This window comes from Puma concolor, chromosome B2 (assembly GCF_028749965.1).
Source record: "Puma concolor isolate L17-30 chromosome B2, mPumCon1.1.hap2, whole genome shotgun sequence".
NCBI classification, from domain to species: Eukaryota; Metazoa; Chordata; class Mammalia; order Carnivora; family Felidae; genus Puma; species Puma concolor.
In genome coordinates, this window is record NC_141671.1 from 23,324,522 (window position 1) to 23,346,505 (window position 21,984).

The window sequence follows — 21,984 nt, forward strand, 5'->3', positions numbered from 1 at the left end:
GGAGCTTTATTCCAAATTAACCTAGAAGGACTTGGTGCTAGAATAAAAAAAAAAAAAACAGCTTCCTTAAAAAAAAAAAATAGGATTTTTTAAAAAGGCCATTAAAGATGGAGTCAAAATGTAAATAAATTATAGGAGATTTTCCAGTTCTGGTTAGGAGGCAAAAGGTCACAGAAAACCATCGGTCCCACTATAGCGATGAGAAAACAATAACTTTAGAGATCCTATTTGTCATACAAGATATTGAGGAGATCTGGACACAAGTCTAATCGAACAGACTGCCTTCTACTGTCCTACTGTCTGGGGGACAGACATTGATGGATACTTCCCCTACTGGTGCATGAGTGGGCAGAACTAGCCTGCTTTTGGTAAAGAAAACCTTGCTGGAATAAGGAATAATGAGCCAAACTCTTTTCAGCCAAGCATTGGTGGGTGTGGTAGACTGGAAAGTGGGGGAATGGCTAGCTAGCCCTCACTGCCAGCCAATCCTCCTTCATAATACTTTTGCTTGGCAGCTACTGGTGGGTAGAAGCTGGCAACTGGTGGAAAGTAGAGAGATCACATCTCATGTGCATAGATCCCAAAGTCTGCTGCAGGGCCAGATCTCACCACAAAGGGGATGGCAGATGTGAAATGCGGTTCAACTCCTGATTAGAACGAAGAGACCTGGCCTACACACTTTAGCTGCCTGACAGGGGAAAGGACAAGGCTTGCTGAGGACATATACTACCTATTTCGGTTTCTTTTTTCTTTTATATACAATATAAAAGTGAGACACATGAAAAAGCAGGAAAAGTGTGACCCATAACTAAGAAGAAAAAAAAGAATAAAAGGAGAACAACAGGTAACAAAATGGTTGGAATTAACAAGACAAAAATAACTACTACATGACAATGCTAAAGAATTTAAGGTAAAATGTACAAAATGGGTGAGAAGACGAAGAATCCTCCAGAGTAATAAAAACTCTAAAAAAGAAGCAAATAGAAATTGTAGAACTGGTAAGTACAATATGAATTCATTGGAGGGTCTTAATGGTTAAGTGGACAAGATAGAAAAGGCTGGTAAATCCAAAGATAAGGGAATAAAAACTATCCAAAATAAAGCACAGAGTGAAAAAAAAAAAACCAATAATAAAAAACACACCCTGAGAATCAGAGTACTAAGGCATAACTTCAAACAGTCTGACACACATGTAGTTGCAGCCTGAACAGAAAAGAAAGAATAGAGTATAATTGTTGGAAAAGATATTAGATGAGGGTTTCAAAGATGGTTGAAAAGACATTAAATCCAACACAGTGAAACTCTAAGCTGTAAAACAGAAAATCATATACAGGGCAAACCACTGAAAACCAGAGTAAAAAGATAAGACAATGAAATGACCTGTTTCAAGAGCTGAAAGGAAAACACATGCAAACACACACACGCGCGCGCGCGCATGCACATGTGCATACAAACTGACAACCTAGACACCTATAATCAAAGAAAATATTCCTAAAAAGTAAAAATGAAATAAAGGCATTTCCAAACAACCAAACTGAGCACATTCATGCTGCATTACAGGAAAATATTTAAGGAAGTTCTCCAGACCGAAGGGAAATGATCACAGAGAAAAACCAAGATCGGCAGAAAGGAATGATCAGTGGGGTAAGTATCAAGGGAGATATAAAACAACATCGTTTTAAATTTCTTTAAAAAGACAATTGGCTATTTGAAGCAAATAGAGCGACTACTGTGGGATTATAATACATGGAGAAATAAAATAACAATAATAATATAAAAATCAGGGGAGTAAAAAAATGACACTGTTGAAGGATATTTAATGTCTCATGAAGTTGTGTAATAGCTACTGATGGTAAAGGCTGATGCATTAATTATGTATATCGTAATCTAGAACAGCCACTTAAAAATAATACAAAATGGTGAAACTAAATAGTAACAGGAGTAATAAAATGGAATGTAAAAACAAACAAACCAAAAAAACAGAAACTCTCAGTTTCCAAATAAAGAAATGAAGAAAAGAAGGGGGAAATGAGGGAAGAAATAAAAAATGACAGAATTAAGCCCAAGAATATCCCATGTAATTATAGTAAATGTAAGATGTATTCAACACTCCAATAAAATAAAAAGGCCCAGTTCTACACAACGTTCAAGAGACACTTTTAAGAACATAGAGTGAAAATAAAAGGATGAAAAAGACACACATGACAAACACTAATCACAAGAAAGCCAGTGTGTCTATACTAGTATAGAAAAACTAAACTTTAAGATGGCTATTTCATAATGATAAAATGGTCATAAACAAAGCCCAAAGTTGGTTCTTTGCTCAGACTAAAAGCTTCGTAAATCTTTTTTTTCTTCCGTATACAGCTTCCGATGGTTTATGAATTCCTGTGTTTATGGACCTCTATTTAAAACTTCTTTTCAAATGCACATTATTTTTTTTTATTTTTTTTAACGTTTATTCATTTTTGAGAGACAGAGAGAGACAGAGCATGAGCGGGGAAGGGGCAGAGAGGGAGACACAAAATCCGAAGCAGGCTCCAGGCTCTGAGCTGTCAGCACAGAGCCCGATGCGGGGCTTGAACTCACGAACTGTGAGATCATGACCTGAGCCAAAGTCAGACGCGCAACCGACTGGGCCACCCAGGCGTCCCACAAATTCACATTATTTTTAAATTCAACAAGTTTCTTTTCAAGTGCATGACCCCTTCAATTCTTGAAAATCATTATTATAATTAATATTTGATTCTTACAAGTCATGTTACCTGAAATTTCACCTTCTGGTTGATATCTGACACGCGGAACTGCTTCAGGAAACGCTCATCCTCACTCCAGAAGAGGCGGATATCAGGGATGTCATAGAGGATCATGGCCAGTCTTTCCAATCCCAGGCCAAAAGCCCAACCGATCTGATCTTGAGCACCAGCTACAATTAGGAAAGCAAAACACAACTGATTTAAAAAATACAAAGACTACAGGGTGCCTGGGTGGTTCAGTCGGTTGAGTGTCCAACTCTTGGTTTCGGCTCAGGTCATTGTCCTGTGGTTGTGGGGTCAAGTCCTACATCAAGCTTCATGCTGAGCATGGAGCCTACGTAAGATCTCTCCCTCTGCCCCGTTCCCCTGCTCACGAACTCTCTATCTCTAAAACAAACAAAACATTTTTTTTAAATATATAAAGACTTCACAGGTGCATCCTACCTTCCTACTTGTGGGTAAATAACCAGTAACACTGCATGTGAGCCTACTAGCAGGCAAGGCACTGGGGAGAGACATCCATAAGCCCATCCATAAGTTTTACATTTCTTGTGCTCCCCACATTCCTCACTTCCCTCCCTGAGGCACTCTGGAGTCACACTGCCTCTAATGTTGCCTTTCATTTTTTATTATATTCCAAGCACTTTAAGCCCTGCTTCCTGCCTCTGAAAAACAATTTTCCTGTAATCTTTATTTGCCCTGATTCAAATTTAGCCTACTATGTGTAGAGAGAGAGAGAAAAGATGGTCTCTGTCCCTATGTGGCTTACTAAATGGGTGGGTATGTTGGAAGTGTGCCATAATGGACTGTTAATATTCAGAAAAATCCCTCATTTTGTTAAAACAACTTTTACCCTTAGTAAGAGCTACCTCAATAATGGATGGAGATCAAGCAAGCCAAGGTAGAACGTTTATTTAGTACCACTCACTCCAAAGGTAAAGTGTGTTGTTCACAGTACAGCAATGCTATGAACTCAGAGGGTTTATTTCACTTACCTGAAGCAGACTAAGACCAAAGACATAGACCTGCTGTATGAAGAAGGCCAAGAGAGCAAGTCATACTACTTGAAAAGCTTACGGAAAGGGCTCATGAAAGGAACACAATTTCAACTGGACACTAAGGGTGTCTGGATCCTGGGCAGGCTGCAATGGCCTCAAGATTTTACTCCCGTCATATATGCCCTGTGTAAATCTTTCCCTTTGAGTGCAGTGGCCCTGGGAACAGAATGGGATTTCAGCCCTGTGATTAGTTACTTTATATTGAAGTTCATCTGAGCAAACCAGAGAGACTCTCCTGCTGGCCCAGGAAAAGTGAGCTGACACGCAGCGAGAGGACCACGTGGCTAGGACCTGAGGGAGGCCTCTAAAAGTTGGGGGAAGCCCTGGCGGTCAGCAATAAGTGGGACCCTAATTCCTACAATCATAAGGAAATGAATTCTTCCAACAGGGTGAATGGGCTGAGAGGAGGACCAGAACTCCCGAAGAGCACATAGCCGTGCTGACCCCTTGATTTCTATCTGTGAAGACACTGAGCAGAGGCCCCAGCCAACCTGTGCCTGGACTTCTGATGCAAGGAAACGGACATAATAAATTTGTGTGGTTTAATCTACTAAGTATGACATTAATTTGTTACCAGGCAAAAAATAAAAACAAACAAACAAACAATAACAACAAAAAACCCCACAAAACTAATACACATCCAAAATGTGGAGAAAGGTAAAAGGAAATTCCAGACTGAAGGAACGTCTTCAAATAGCAGAGGGGTAGCAGTATAGCATAGAAGCGTTAGGAGTGCATTATGGAAACACAGAAGGTTTGAGGCAGATAGGACATTGCAGAAAGGATCCATTTCTGGCTAGGTGCTCCCACCACCATCATTTATAAATAAAACAACAAGGATAAATGTGTAAAAGAAGCCAGGCAGAAGTATGAGCCTCTTCAAATGGTTTGTTTAAAAGCTGAATGAATTAAAATAATCAAAATGAGATCACAAAAGAAAAAGATACTAAGAGAGAAAATGTATCAGTAGCAAAAGGGAAGATGAATGAGAAAGAAAAGCCAGTGGTTCGCTGAGTACACCTGTTCCTGAACAAAAATGAACACTCAGGTGAGGTAGAGGGAAGTGGGGTATTCAACCTCACAGACAGTGGGATCATGAACATTATGCACAACCCCTGACCCAGTGGTCACATGCCTAAGAGAGCAACTGAAGAGTGAGGCAAATTAGTTTAGAATAATTCATACTGATTCATGAGACTTGAAAAATAGGTTGGTGACTAATTAAAGACATGAAATTTAATATAACCATGATAGACTTTTAAAATCTACTTAAAGAAGAATTTTTATTTCCTTAAGTTTTTATTTATTTATTTTGAGAGACAGAGAGAGAGAGAGAGAGTGAGCATGAGCAGAGGAGGGAGGGAGAGAGAGTCCCAAGGAGGCATCACACTGTCAGTGCAGTCTGATGCAGGGCTTGAACTCATGAACTGTGAGATCATGACCTGAGCCTAAATCAGGAGTCAGATGTTCAACCAACTGAGCCACTCAGGCGCCCCAAGAATTTTTATTTTTTTAAATGGAAAGAAAAAATGGCAGTCCTGCTGATGTGATTCCAGCACATTCTGCATCGTGTGGTTCCACTGTCCTCATTCACTGGGGGGTTACACTAGGTATTCTTACAATTTGGAAACAACATATACATGTAAAGATCCTTAAGAATTTTCATACTCGTTATTACTATGATTCTACTCAGGAATTGATCCTAAAGAAATAATTCAACAAAAGAAAAATATAAATGAAAGAAGATATTCAGCAATATTACTTTATAAGAGCAAAAACATGGAAAAAACCTAAGTGGCCCAAATTAGGGAATGGCTTACAAAATATACTACATTTTGATGAAATCATTAAAAATTGTAATTATAAAATACAGATTAAGTGACAGACTATAAGAAATTATGAAAAATATTTATGATAACATGAATATGTACTGTGATACCACTATTTAATATAGGTCCAAGTGAGGGTTGTAATTTGAAAAAACAAAAAACAAAACATGATGTTCAAGAATTATAATGGGTAACAGTTTTAAAACTTCCAAACATTTTCCTATAACTGTTAGTTGTTTCAAGTAAAAAAAAATAATAAAGATAGGTAGCAAGGTTAATGCTGCTTTGTGACTGAGGCTTTTTCTTTAATCTTTTCAATTTTATTATCATTCTTTTAGATATAACCAACCACCTAGAGCCTAATATCTATAACTGAGTAAGCAGTAACAGATATTTCCTACTATACAGTAACTACTGCTTATTTAGGGTATTTGACTTTATTTAATATCTAGTAATTTTTTTTTGGTATGTTATGCTCCTTTCATGTTACCCTCAGTTAGTTCCCCCATCCCCTGAAACTTTTTCTAAAGCAAAAACACGAATAGAGCCCCTAAAAGTAGGTAAGAAAATGAGCAACAATCTAATTTTTAAGTTGAAAAAATTTAATTTATATTTGAGAGAGAGAGTATGAGCAGGGGAAGGGCAGAGAGAGAGAAGGGAGATACAGAATTCAAAGCAGGCTCCAACCTGTCAGCACAGAGCCTGACGCAGGGCTTGAACTCATGAACCACAAGATCATGACCTGAGCCAAAGTCAGATGTTCAAGTGACTGAGCCACCCAGGCGCCCCCTCTAATTTTTTAAATGGACCAAGAATATGAAGACATTCACAGAAAGGAAAGAAAAATTACCCTTAAGCAAATGAAAGCTTACTTAAGAAAAATAAAAGATGAAAATGCACAAAGTTATCATATTTTATACCAGATTGGCAAAAATAAATACATCTGATTCCATACTTGAGAGCAAAGCCAAGGGAAAACAAGCACTCTCCATATTGCTGGTAGGTTCACAATTGAGTCTTTAAGCTATTGACCTAAGGAGCATAGTATACCAGTAGCTATCAGAATTACAGATGCATGTACCACCTTGTTACTTTAACTACTAGAAAGTATCCTCCTTACAGGAAATTAGGACTGTATAAGACCACTTGCTGGAATATTGTTTATAAAAGCAAAAGACTGTAAACAACCCAAATATTCATCACTAGAGAAATGATTAAATAAACTATGCTATGTCTGTACAATGAAATATCATTATAAAAAGGCTCCAACCAATTTCAAAAACTCAAAGCAGCAGCTGTTTTTATTTTTTTATTATTATTTTATTATTATTATTATTTTTAATATTAAACTTATTGTCAAATTGGTTTCCAAACAACACCCAGTGCTCATCCCAACAGGTGCCCTCCTCAATGCCCATCACCCACCCTCCTCTCCCTCCCACCCCCCTCAACCCTCAGTTTATTCTCAGTTTTTAAGAGTCTCATATGGTTTGCCTCTCTCCCAAACTTTTTTTTCCTTCCCCTCCCCCATGGTCTTCTGTTAAGTTTCTCAGGATCCACGTAAGAGTGAAAACATATGGTATCTGTCTTTCTCTGTCTGACCTCAGCCCCAGCAATTTCTTACTTGACACATCTCCAAAGGCAAGGGAATTAAAAGCAAAAATGAACTATTGGGACCTCATGAAGATAAAAACCTTCTGCACTGCAAAGGAAACAATCAACAAAACTAAAAGGCAACCAACAGAATGGGAAAAGATATTTGCAACTGACATATCGGACAAAGGGCTAGTATCCAAAATCTATAAAGAGCTCACCAAACTCCACACCCGAAAAACAAATAATCCAGTGAAGAAATGGGCAGAAAACATGAAGAGACACTCTTCTAAAGAAGACATCCAGATGGCCAACAGGCACACAAAAAGATGCTCAATGTCACTCCTCATCAGGGAAATACAAATCAAAACCACACTCAGATACCACCTCACGTCAGTCAGAGTGGCTAAAACGAACAAATCAGGAGACTATAGATGCTGGTGAGGATGTGGAGAAACGGGAACCCTCTTGCACTGTTGGTGGGAATGCAAACTGGTACAGCCTTTCTGGAAAACAGTGTGGAGGTTCCTCAAAAAAATTAAAAATAGATCTACCCTATGACCCAGCAATACCACTGGTAGGAATTTACCTGAGGGATACAGGAGTCCTGTTGCATAGGGGCACTTGTACCCCAATGTTTATAGCAGCACTTTCAACATAGCCAAATTATGGAAAGAGCCTAAATGTCCATCAACTGATGAATGGATAAAGAAGTTGTGGTTTATATACACAATGGAATACTACTTGGCAATGAGAAAGAATGAAATCTGGCCATTTGTAGCAACGTGGATGGAACTGGAGAGTGTTATGCTAAGTGTTTTTATTTATTTATTTTTAATTCGGGGGTAGGTAGGAAAGAACTGTGCAAATGGAGGACAAAGGTAGGAAGTCTTTATAGTACATGCCTTTTTATATAAAGACTGATAGAGATTTTTGTTACTAGATAAAATACAGGAATTTGTTTTCTGTTTATTTTTAAGAGGTTATAAGAAGCACAAAGTATTCCTCTTTGGTTGCACTGGGACCAAACTTTCAGGAAAATCATGAGTAGTAAAAATGGATCTCTATGTCCTCTTTTTAGAGCCAGAATTGGTCTCTTTCATTCTGTAAGAGGCAATACATTTCCAAGGCTGGAAAATAAGTGTTATCATCTGTAGGGATTTCAAAAACAACAACAAATTTCTTCTACCCTTCCTCTTCAATCTCAGTGGGTTGTAATGGCTTCAACCAATTGAGTATGGGGGAAGTGATACTATGTGACTTCCAAGGTCACATCAAAATAGCCACACAACTAACACTTGGTTTTCTTGGAATGCTCACTCTCCACACACCCTCTCTCACAATTCTTTCTCTAGAACATTCTCTCTTGGAACCTAGCTGCCATGCTCTGAGAAGGAAGTAACACAGAAAGATCATGTGTAGGTGCTCTAGTGGACAGTCCCAGGTGAATCTAGCTTTCAAGCCATCCTGGTGTTGACAGCAGGTATGTCAGTAAAGAAGACTCAAGAGGGTGCCAGCCCTAGCCCTCTAAATCACCTCAGCTGTTTAATCTTCCCAAGGCTCCAGCCATTGCGGATGAGAGACAAACTATCTCCACTTTGTGCTCCAAATTTGTGACCACAGAATAATAAAATGGCGGCTTTCTTAGGCTATTAAGTTTGGAGTGGTTTATTATTCAACAAGAGATAACCAGACATTGCCCTTGTTAAATCATCTGGGTTGTGCTTTCTATTGCAAACATTTCCCATATGGGTAATCTAAGGTTAACTGAACTGCTGATGTAAGTTCATATGTCTGAGATATAAGAATGATGTGAATAGCAACTAGATAGGGTTTCACATAGATCAGGAATTAAGCTTAAAATAAGATGAATCCACTATACTATAGCACATCATATACACCAGAATATTAATTATGTCCTAATATCACATCTTATCCAAAGCCCATGCCACCCCACATCATTCATCGCATTGCCCATCCAACATATAAACAAAACAGTCCTAAGCCAAAGCTATCCAAAACCCCTCTCCAAACCAACTACTGCTTTTCATCTTATTTTTCCACCTCATGATGAATGGGGTCATCATCCATCTAGTTACTCAAGGCAGAAACCTGGGAGTAAACTAACTTAAAACACTACCTCATTTTAGATATAGACCTTTAAATTATATCTCAAAATTTCTCTCAAAACCATCCCTTCATTCTAGTCCAATTGTAGCTATAGATTTGTCCCTTCAACAAACATCTCCCACCTGGACTATTCCAAGAAACTCCCAAGTAGTCACCGTCTGTCTCCCTATTTGGTCCATCTGTGATAGTGCTGCCAAGTCTCTTTCTAAAACATAAATCTGGACATTGTCACAGTAGATATGTGTAAGGATAGGACAATGAATGACTCATCTCCAAGACAGCCATATGTGTTCTTATTTTTATTTTTCAGTGTCTTTCTAAACCATAAAAAAAAACTCTTAAAATTGTCCCACAGATTCCCATTCACTCTAGCTGAACTTGAATATTCATGGAATTTCAAGATTAGATATGCAAGGTCCAGCTGGAAAAATGCTTCATAATATGTTAAATACTAACATCTCTGTTTATCACTTGGTATCAAGGCAATCATAATGACAAATGGGAAAACAAATGTTTAGCTATAAGATACATACAGATTAAGAAGCACTGGTCTAGGGGTGCTGGGTGGCTCAGTCAGTTAAGCATCAGACTTCAGCTCAGGCTATGATCTCATGGTTTGTGAGGTTGAGCCCTGCTTTGGGTGAGCTCGAGCCCCACTTCTCTCTCTCTCCCTTTCTGCCCCTCCTGGGATTCTCTCCTCTTCCTCTCTCTCTGCCCCTTGCTCACTTGCATCCCCTCTCTCTCTCAAAACAAACAAACAAACAAACAAACAAACAAACAAACAAACAAAGCCCTGATCTTTAGTGAAGAACTTTCTAAAAAATTTCCAACATATCACAGGTTGTTAATTTTGTCAAATATAAAATTATGCACACCATACAACAGAATTCACATTCTTTTCAAGGAAGATGGGTCATTCATCAACATAAATGATTTTCTGAGACACAAAACAAATTTCAAATACTTAAAAGGCGTTAAATTTAAGAAATGTCCTATGTCCAAAGAGAAAATAAATCAGAAGTCAAGAGTATACAAATATCTAAAGACATTCCCAAATACTGGGAAATTATACAACATACTTTTAAATAACCCAAGTCAAAGAAAAAAAAATCACAAGAAAAATTAGAAAATGCATTCAAATGAATACAAATTAAGATGCAACACAAAATAATGTATGGAATGAATCTAAAGCTGTAATTCAAAAGAAGCCTATAGCATTAAATGCTTATGTGAGAGGGGAAAGGTGTCAAATCAATGAACTACTACCTTACAAATGTAGAAAAAGAAAATAAAATTAAGAACAAACTAAGCCAAACAAAGGAAAAACTAAATATAGCAGTGCAAGTGATAACATAAAAAAAAAAAAAAAAAGGAAAGAAAAACAATAGAGAAAATTGATGAACACCAAAAACTGGTTTAAAATAAATTTTTTTTAAATTGAAGGACAGTTGACACACAATGTTAGGTTAGTTTCAGATGTACAACATAGCGATTCGACAACTCCATACTTTGTGGTATGCTCACCACTCTGTATGTTGTGGTAGCTACCAATGCTATTATAATACCATTGACTATATTCCCTATGCTGTACATTTAACCCTGTGACTTATTCCAGAACTGGACGGCTGTATCTCCCACTTTCTCTTGCCTGTTTTGCCCATCCTTCCACCACCCTCCTCTCTGGCAACCGTTAGCTTGTTCTCTGTATTTATGGGTATGTTTCAACCTTTTGTTTGTTTGTTTGATTTTTTAGTTTTCATATGTAAGTAAAATCATATGGTATTCTCTAGAATCAAAAAAGAAACAGTAAGTTTTGATGAGGATGTGAAAAAAAGGAAGCTTTGTGCACTGTTGGTGGGAATGTAAACTGGTAAAGCCACTGTGGAAAACAGTATAGTAAGGAGGGTCCTCAAAAAATTAAAGATATATAGCATCTGTATGTTTATTGCAGCATTATTTACAGTAGCTAAGATAAGGAAACAACCGAAGTATCCATCAATAGATGAATGGACAAAGAACAGGTGGTATACATACACAATGGAACATTACTCAGTCATTGTATAAAAGAAAAAGCTTTCTCTGTTTGACTGATTTCACTTAGCATAATACCTTCTGGGCCCATCCATGTTGTCACAAATGGCAAGGTCTTATTCTTTTTTATGACTGAGTAATGTTCCTTTGTACATGTATGTGTACCAAAAGCTGAGCGTTTTTTTTTTTTTTTGAAATATCAATAAAATGGATAAATTGCTAGCCAGACAAATTAGGAAAAAACATGAAAAAGAGAAAGTACAAATTACCAATGTCAGGAATTAAAGATAGGACCTCACTAAAGACAGATCCTAGTGGTAATAAAAGGATAATGAAAGAATATTATAAAATAACTTTATGCAGGTGAATTCAACAACTATTCAACAATCCATACAAAATGGACAAATTATTCCCCCAAACTACCAAAGCCCATTAAGAAGAACAGATAACCTATATCAATTAAAATACTGAATATATAATTGAGAACCTTCCCACGGGCACCTGGGTGGCTCAGTCGGTTAAGTGTCTGACTTTGGCTCAAGCCATGATCTTGCAGTTCGTGAGTTCAAGCCCCGCATCGGGCTTGCTGCTGTCAGTGCAGAGACCACTTTGGATCTGCTGTCCCCCTCTCTCTGTGTCCCTCCTCAGCTCGTGCTCTCTCTCTCAAAAATAAATAAAACATTAAAAAAAGAAAAGAAAAGAAAAACCTTCTTGCAAAGAAAACTCTGGGGCCAGATGGCTTCACTAAGTGAATTCTATCACAATGTTAACAAAGAAATAATACTAAATCTATAAAACACTACCAGGAAATAGAGAATAAGGAAATTTTATGAGACCAGGATTGCCCTTATACCAAACCAGACAAAGACATTACAAAAAAAAGACAACTTTAAACCAATATGCATCATGAGAAAACAAACAAACCACTTTTTACAAAATATTAACAAATTAAATCCAGCAATGCATACAAGGGACACTATGTCAGGACTGGATTTATCCCAGGAATGTAAGGTTAGCTCAACATACAAACATCAATCAATGTAATTCATCATATAAGCAGATTAAAAAATAAAACCCAACACACAATTAGAAAAAGCAATCGTAGATGCAAAAGTAGATGCAGAAAAAGCAGCTGAAAAAAATTCAACATCCATTCATTATAAAAATTCTCAGGAAATGAAGAACACAGGGCATTTCTTTAATCTGATGAATGACACAATACAAGAACCACAGCTAATATAATTCACAGTGATGAAAGACTAGTCGCTTTGCCCTCAGGGTCAGCTTGAAGATAGACAGGTATGTCCACTCTCTCTATTTGTTTCTACTAACCTGAGTTCTAAGCTAGTGGGGAAATGGCGGGGGGTGGGGGAAGGGTAGGGGGAGCAAAAACAGATGAACAGATTGTCTTTATTTGGAGATGGCATGATTGTCTACATAAAAACACCTAAGGAAAATATTTCAAAGGTTACTGCTACCTGAATTCAGGAAGATGATGATATACAAAAATCTGCAGTGTGATGGTCTTAGGGGCATCTGTTCCACCTGGCTGTCAGTGGGGACAAGTGCAGAACCTCTCCTGAACACAGGAGACTGGCTCTACTGAGAAGACCCAACGCACAGGCCAGTGAGGGAGCCATGACATCAAGCACCCGCAATCCCAAGCACCTTGGTCGAGGGCTAGAGTGTCATTAGTAACAGGGAGCAGCTGGCCTCCAGCTTCCTTCTGCTGCACTTTGAGTCTCGTAATCATTCTTATTGAAAAGATTACTTGTGACCATCACTGTGGAGGGCTGCAAGAAAGGATGTGGCATCTCTTTGCAGAGCTGTACCAAATTGTACCTTTGAAACACTTAATTTTGGTCCCACCTAGAACAGCTTCTTTTGAATTGTCCCCTGAATTGGGCTAGCTGGCCATGCCATTAGTAAGGCACCAGGCATACCTGTCCAGGATGCTGATCTCTGTACCACATAGTCTGCCCTAGGAGACATCATTAAATGAACTGACCTCAGATCTAAGAAGATGGAAATGGCAAACACTTCTTTCCCCTGAACAACTGGGTTGTTTTTCATTTTAAGGATACCATGAGTTACATAATTGACCGTAATTCTCTCCTTACTTTGGCCCCACAGATGCTTAGAGCCAACCTTGCAGGTCACCTCCACAACTGTGCAAGTGTTCAGGGTACATTTCTCTGTGTGACTCTTGGCCCAGTTTTATCTTCTTAGTCTTATTTCCTCTTTGTCCTGATTATCTCAACTATTTATTTTCTCCTCTTGTACATACTTTTATATGGTACTTCAAATTCTTTATGGAAGGAAGTGAGCCATAAATAACTAGATACTTAAAGATACTGTCAGCCAAGGCAGGTCTAATTTTCAGGTCTTTGGCACTCCCCAGCTATAATTTGTTGCCAGGTGCTCAAGGGCTGACAGGGTTTTAAGGCAGTATATTTTTTTCCCTATTCTAACACTAGAGAGTTCCAGTAAACTAGAGTCCCCAAAGCAGAAAGCTGACTGTAGGGAAACATCCTCACTTAAACAGAATATTCAGGATGGGAAGGAATTAGGTGTTCTGATTAACACGACTTTGTGCTGAATGGAGCAACCCACACAGGAAAAGATTTTGTTTTTGTTGTCGGTGCTGAAAATCATTCTAAGAAGGTCAGCCTATATATAGAAGCAAAATAACATGAGACAGGAGCCCAGAGATGGGGAAATTAAAAGGAGGGAAAGGAAAAGAAGAGGAGGAGTAGAACAGCAACTGAGAAGAGGGCAGTAAGAAGTCATCAGCGTGAACATGGAGAAACCAAGTGGACCTTAGAGCCTAAAAGCACCTAATCCCATACACTGTCCCTTCTACAGCAGATGGCCCTCCAGGCTCTGCCTCAACAGCCGCAGAAAGAGAAGCACTAGTAAGAGAGGAACCAGAGCAGTGCACAAGCCTCCACACACAGCCTCTGGTCTGGCCCCTCCAAAGCAAAGCCCCTGCGAGCATGAAGCATGTCAGAGAAGACAGCGGCTACGCTAGCCATGCATCAGGATGGGAAACAAAGAGCACTGAGGGAAGATTAAAACTGGCTGCTATTGCTCAACACCATGCCTCTGAAGGCGTAGGACATCTGTGCTATCTGTGGAAGGCATTGGGGGTGGGGTGGGTGGAGATACCGCTCAAACCTCCATCCCCAAAGTCCTTAGAAAAATCACTGTGCCACACAGAAAAGGTTGTATCACCAACCTGAGAAAAGTCTGAGAATGGGCAGTTGTTGACTGTGACACAGATCTGTACACAAACACACAGTATTTAAGCTGCACCAAGACAAGTGAAGCCCATGTACCTTCATCGCTAGTATGGAGCCACATAAAGAAGGTTACATAATATAATTAGACTTTTGTCAGACAATGTCAGAAGATAAGGAATTTGGGAGAATTTGGTGGGGGGGGGCGGGCAAGAAGTAGAGAGAACTTTTAGGGCAATGAAAATACTTTATATGACACTATAATGATGGATACAAGTCATTATACATTTTTCCAAACCCACGAATGTACAACCCCAAGAGTGAACCCTAAAGTAAACAATGAATTTGGGGGTGATAATAATGTGTAATTGTAGGTTCATCAGCTGTAAAAAATGTAGCACTCTGGTGGCACATGTTGATAATTGGGGAGGCTGTGCATGTGAGGGGGCAGAGGGTATATGGTAAATCTCTGTACCTTACTCTCAAGTTTGCTGTGAACCTAAAACAGCTCAAAAAATTAATTTTTTAAAAAAATTTAAAATTAAAAAGAGGGGAGAGTGGAAAGACAACTCATTGAATTAGAGAAAGGACTTGCAAATTATATATCTGTTAAGGGTCTATTATCCAGGATATCTAAGGAACTCCTACAACTCAACAACAGATACAAAACCCAGTTGAAAAATGCGCAAAAGAGGGGCACCTGGATGGCTCAGTCGGTTAAGTGTCTGACTCTTGATTTCAGCTCATTAAGTCCCACAGTTTGTGGGAAAGAATCCCACGTTGTGCTCTGAACTAACAGCACAGAGCCTACTTAGGACTCTCTCCCTCTCTTTCTGCCCCTCCCCTGCGTGTGCACTCTCTCTCTCAAAAATAAATAAACGTTAAAAAGAAAAAAAAATGGGCAAAAGATTTACAGAGATATTTCTCCAGAGAAGTTATACAAATAGCCCACAGGCACATGAAAAGATGTTCCACATCATTAGTCATTCGGGAAATATAAACCAAAACCACAGTGAGATACCACTTCATATCTACTAGGCTGGCTACAATACAAACAAACAAAAAACTCATAAAACAAGCATTAACAGGGATGTAAATGAACTGGATCCCTTGTCCATTGCTGCTGGAATGTACCATGACGCAGCTGCTGTGGACAACAGTTTGGTCATTCTTCAAAATGTTGAACATAGAATTACTGTATGACCTAGCCATTCTTCTCTCTCTCTCCCTCCCTTTCTCTTTCAGTCTACCTGCCTACCTACCTACCTACCTACCTATCGCTAGCTATAAGCAGGTATGCATGCACATGCATACACACAATATAGTTATAGACATATATGGATATATAGATGAATATATGTATATCCAAAAATTGAAAAAAGGGACTCAAGATAACTGTACACTAATGTTCACACCAGCATTATTCACAAATGACAAAAGGAAAAAACAAAACAAAACAACAACAAAACTCAGTATCTGAGCATGAATAAACAAAATGCGGTACATATATAAAATGGGATATTATTCAGCCCTAAAAGGAAATGAAGTTCTTATACATGCTATAGGATGAGTGAACATTGAAAAGATACACTAAGTGAAACAAGCCAGACAAAAGGACACATACTATCTGATTTCACCTATGCGAAATATCTAGAATAAGTAAATTCATGGAGACAGCAAGATTAGAGGTTACTAAGGGGCTAGAAAGAGGGGGGAATGGGGAGTTACTGTTTAATGAATACAAAGCTTCTGCTTGAGGTGATGAAAATGTTTTGGAAATCGATAGTGCCAATGGTTGAACAACACTGTGAATCTAATTAATGTCAGTGAATAGTATACCTAAAAATGGCTAAAAATAGTTAAAAAAGCAAATTTTATATTGTACATTTTACCACATAAATGTAAGATTTCAAAGGGGCTAAACATTTACAAACTTTGAAAAAAAATTCTGTGTGTTCTTCACTTTTTTTTTTTTTCTCATTACCACATCCATCTCCAAAAACACTGAGATTTACCAACTGAGCCATTATGCGGCCAATTATTTCAGTAGATCTGGGCTGCTTCTCCCATAAAATGAAAGAACAGCAGTAATACAGCATCTCAAGTTCCTTTCAGCTCTTAAAAGTCTAGGATGCGGCTCAGTTTAGAGGTAGTTAACTAAGCTCTAAAGAAGCTTTCTTTTTGTTGTTGTTGTTGTTCATTTATTTATTTTGAGGAGAGAGAAGGAGAGGGAGAGGAAGGGGCAGCAAGAGAGAGGGAGAGAGAGAGAGAATCCCAAGAAGACTCTGCACTCATAGCAACATGGGGCTCAATTTCATGAACCATGAGGTCATGACCTGAGCCTAAATCAAGAATCAGACGCTTAAGTGCCCCTAAAGAAGCGTTCATCGAAATAAATACAAAGTACTGTAAAAATAATTTGTTTAATATTTAACAGCATAACAAAGGTAACTGCCAACTGCTCCCTCCTCTGGCCATCTGGTCACCTTCGACCCCTCAGACATGCAGGTACACTTGACTTTGCACCCTTTGCTTGGACAACTGTGTCCACTGGGAATGGTCTTTTCCTCCACCTGATCCAGGTCTCTGTTCAAATGTCACCTTCTCAAGGTGGCCTTCCTGACCATCCACTTTAAAACTATATACTTCTCCACCAATCCACACTTCCAAACCCCTTATTCTGCCCTGTTTTCATCAGAGAATATCATCTACTAAGATACTACAACCTTTCCTATTTTTTCTATTTATTGTTTACTGTCAGACTGCTGCTAGCCTGTAATCTGCGAGGGCAGGATCTTTGCTGGCTTTCATCACTAATACATCTCAAGTGGCTAGAAGAGTGTGGGGCATGTAGCAAGTGCTTGGGTATTTGCAATGTGAGTGAATGGCATGGAAGGAGAAGTGCTGAGAATTTTCTACTTTTTAAGTTACTTGTTTCGTATAAATGGGTAGTATTATGAAGAATTTCAGACTTAAAATGAAGTCTTCAGTATGAGCAGTGACTTTCTCTAATGTATCTGTGAGAGATTTTATCCATCATATTGTGAGGTGATATTTTAACAGGGGTGATATCAGAAATGCCATTTCTGAAAAAGCTCAGAAAGCAGAGAGTTGGAACACAAAAACATAAGAGGAAAAAAATGAATATTCTAATCACTCATCCCACCCTTCACGGCCATTCACTGAGCTTACTCTATAGAAGGTAGCTGGCACTGGGCACTAGCTCCTTGAAGTCTGGGACTTCAGCACTGCTTCTGTGCCAGTATTTTGTCTATTTTATTTTGTTCCTCGGTGACTGAACTGCTAAAATGTAAAGAGCCCCTGTACCCTGAGGTTCCCTCTCAAAATGTTTTGTTGCAAAGCCAAGGATCAAATTAAAACTTTAAACTATTTTGCTGGAAAACATTTTTTAAATTATATTAAGTATATTTTTCCTTCCTTGTCAATAGGGGCTAATTTCTAGGCGTCCTTTGACTTAATGAATTGATGCTTTCCCACAATAATTGCCACAAGTAATACTGAAACAACCCAGCAATTAACATTCATATTTTATAGAAGTTAACCAATTACAAAACATTTCATCAATATTATCTTGATTTTGACTCTCACAATTATCCTAAGGGGAATGCCAGGACTGGTATTATCATCTATATTTAAAAAATAAACACCATTTAAGCAAAATCACAGACAATGGGACTCAAATCTGTTTTTTCACTTCAAGTATGTATCCAACGAATGCTTCCCTAGATTCACTTTCAAACATTATTGTAGAGGAGCTATGTTCAAAGTATTTCAAGCCATTAAAAATTCCACTTCTACTGTATGCCTTCTACCTTCTAACTAACTGCCAGCTTCCTGATTGACTTCATTGTTACTCCATGAAAGCTAGTAAAATGACTTGTATAAGTAAGTGCTCAAATATATCAGATTTTTCTGAATAAGTAAAATGTGGGTTTTTTTCCACCACACCAAATAATGCTTTTAATCCTGAATTTGACTAACATATACAGAAACCCTGAGTGAGATGACAGGGCTAGTATTTAGCAGTGGTATTGGACAAAAGCTTCCCCCTCCCTTGATCATTAGGTACCCTGGCAGTCACACAAGAATGAAAGCCCCGTATACTGCACACCCAAAAGCAGGTCTAGAAAAGCCAGTACAGGTACATAAATTCTGATTTCTTCTCTTTTCACCACTGAGTTAGTCCTTGATCCCCTGCTTTCTAGCTACAACTCTTGAATTCTTCAGAGACTTACTACTAGATGATTGACTTTTCAAGCTGTGCCCAAAGATCGATCTCCTGCCTGAAAAATTTCTCTAGTTGTATATATCCTTGGCCCCACACAATTCTGTCAATAAGTCCTTCACACAATCCAAAGGCAGACCTCTTTTAAAAGAACCTTTCGATGGTGTGGAGTAGACTGGGGATCAGATTCTATGAGCTGTAAAGACAGTGGTCCTTAATACAATCTGAGCTAGACTGCATGTGAATAAACTTAAAACAACAAATCCTTCAACACCCATGGTGTTGAAGGATTGGACCATGGCCTTTCCTTCTTGTGTTCTAGATTTCAGTTTTCTGTAGTTTAATGAAGGAGAAAACAGTTTCTGGTTCAGGTACCAATCAATAGTACATGAAGCAATTCCCAATGGTCTTGTCCCCTGAGAATCTTCCTCACGGATGTTTCCAGCTTCCTTTGAGGGCTTGTGTCCCAGGAATCGGCATCCTTCTGCTCCTTGTGCCTTTAATCTGGGTGTGGTGGATCGTATTAGTTGCCCCCCCTCCCCCAGCAGCCATCCTGTCTTCTTTGGAGTATGGGGGGCAATGTACCTACCCCCAGGGGAGAGAAGGATCCCTGTTTTCCAATGACTCATCTAGGGGAAGACATGGCTAATGAGATAGATCGGGAAATCTGCTAGGATACTCAAGGGCAAGGTAAAGGTCCTTCAAACTCTTCCTGTCTCCCTTCCTGCACTGAATACTGCCACATGAGAATATGATGCCTGAAGCTGCAGCAGCCAACATGTGACCAGAGGGCAACAAGCTGGCAGATGAAAGCCAGTGTGCTGAGGAGGGAAATGAGGGTGAGTGTAAAGAGCCTGGACCTTTCAAAACCAGCCCTGCAACCTATACATTAGGATTTATGAATCTTTGAAATGAATTATAAAAGTCTGTATTACTTAAACTACTGTTATCTATGGTTTCTGCTTCTTGCCGACAGATACTTAAAACCTGACATACCAAAGAACAGGGAGAGGACCATACAGAGCTATTTGTAAGACAGGTCCTGTTGGGAAGACAATGGTAATTTTAATGCATGAAATCTGGTCTTTTTGAAGCCTTGTCTCAGGACTCAAGACAAACAACAAATTTCAGTTTTTATCTGGGTCTCAGGTTGCCTTCTCTAAAGCCTAGCCATTATGCATTAGTGGGAGACATGCAGACCAGGCTACCAGTCACAATGGCATGAACATGGAAATTGGGATCTTAGTAAGGTTATGAACATACTAAATGACCACTGATGGTGGAACAAGAACCATATGAAAATTCCAGACAAATGAAACAAAAGGATGCCCTAAGAGATCCATCCCCCAAATATAGAAAGACTAAGATATATTGTCATACAACTACTGATAGAGAAGTAGGACTTTGACTTTTATCAAAGCAGGGAAAATGGCGCTGAGAAGACAGCCAGATAACTCTCTTCAGCTATTTCTTCAATAGGTCCAACAGGTAGGAAGTGCAGTAGTCAAGCCTAGATGCAATAACATACACATCTCTTTATGCAGAGTTAGTATTATACCTGAGTCACAAAGGATGTTAACACAGCAGTGCCTAGTAATAAACTTCTTATGGAAGGGAACTGACCAGTATGTCTCAGTCCAAGTGCTCCAGTGAGAGGGCACAAGAAACTAATGGTGTTGACAAGTAAGAGGTACATACTGGTCACTGCAGATCTTCAGTCAAAAGTCAGAGTACAGGAACTCTGAACTCCCATTGGTAACTACGCTAAAGGAGAAAATAGCACACACACCACCTTGATATCACCCCTTAGCGACCGTAATTTCGGTTTGCTCTTATAAGCTGCATGGCGCTCACGTTATACTCACTTGATCCGAGCATAGCAAAAGGTACAATCTATGGAAAAGTGAGCACACTCCCTAAAAACTTAAAGACACTTGCTAAAACTTTCCTCAGTCAAAAAAGTATGGCAGTAGCTATATCAGTTATTATTTTTATATTTATTTACATATTGATAATTATATAAACATATGTATTATATATAATTTATTTAGCAATTTGAGAGTAGGCTCCTTATATCGTGTTCCTTCATCCCTACTACTTCCATGTATATTTCCTAAGACCAAAGACATTATCTTATATATCCATAGCAGAGTTAACAAATTTAGGAAATTTCACATCAATGTAACACTCTTATCTAATCTGTAGTTCATATTTAATTTTTGTCAGTTTCCCCAGGAATGTCCTTGTAGCCTTTTCTCCCTTAGTACAAGATCCAGTCTAGGATTACATAATGCATTAGGTACCATGTCTCTTTAGTCTCCTTTAATCTGGAGCAGCTACTTGAACTTCCTTGGTCCTGAAAGACACTGACATTGTAGAGAATCCTGACCAATTATTTTATAGAATGTCCCACAAGTTGATGTTTCCTGATGTTTCTTCATGATTAGATTAAGGCCCTGGAACCCAGATGGAGTACTACGACAGTGATATGGTGTCCTTCTCTCTTTTCCTAGGCATTCATCTTCGGACATATGGCATCCAGCTACCCCGTATCAGGGGTTCCTAAGACCATCCACATGTCACTTATTTTTTGCTACAAAAACTTAGTGGTTTAAGAAAACTATTCATTTAGCTTAATATCGGTTGGCACTTTGAGCTCAGGAAGAAACCTTTCTGTTTTCCAGGGTTTAGCACTCACATGTCTGGTGTTGGCTGCCTGTTAGCTAGGACTCCTTGGTTCTCTCTTACCATGCAACAAGCTAGCTCAGGCTCATGTTCATGGTGGCTTGCAGGGACCTACTTGCAGTAGGAAGGCAAGTCTCAATGTGCAAACACTTTCCAACCTTCTGTTTGAATCATGTTTGCTACTATCACTACAGGCCAAAGCAGATCACATGGCCAAGTTACACAGGAGTAGAGAAAGAACTAATAGGAAGGTTAGAATTTGTGGCCATTTTTTACCCTACTGTAGTGAGAGATTGGTTGCGTTGTTCAGAACTATTTTCCAAAACCTTCCCTCTCCTACCTATACCCCAATTATTAGGTGAATTCCTTCTCCACTGTCTACTCAGCTATTAACAAGTCTGTGGGAAGCCACTATAG

General features: G+C 38.8%; 1 protein-coding gene across 32 annotated transcripts in view; it reads right to left on the reverse strand.

Moving 5' to 3' along the window:
• The window catches only part of FARS2 (phenylalanyl-tRNA synthetase 2, mitochondrial), a 626,558-nt gene that overhangs the window by 287,604 nt on the left and 316,970 nt on the right, over window positions 1-21,984 (reverse strand). For all 32 annotated transcript variants that reach the window (XR_015251092.1, XR_015251091.1, XM_086706386.1 and 29 more), the window contains one exon: window positions 2,766-2,926. Coding sequence is in view for 30 of the 32 variants with exons in the window: in XM_086706386.1 (XP_086562512.1) it covers window positions 2,766-2,926 (161 nt within the window). In the remaining 2 variants the exon portion in view is untranslated. The remainder of the gene's footprint in view (window positions 1-2,765; window positions 2,927-21,984) is intronic.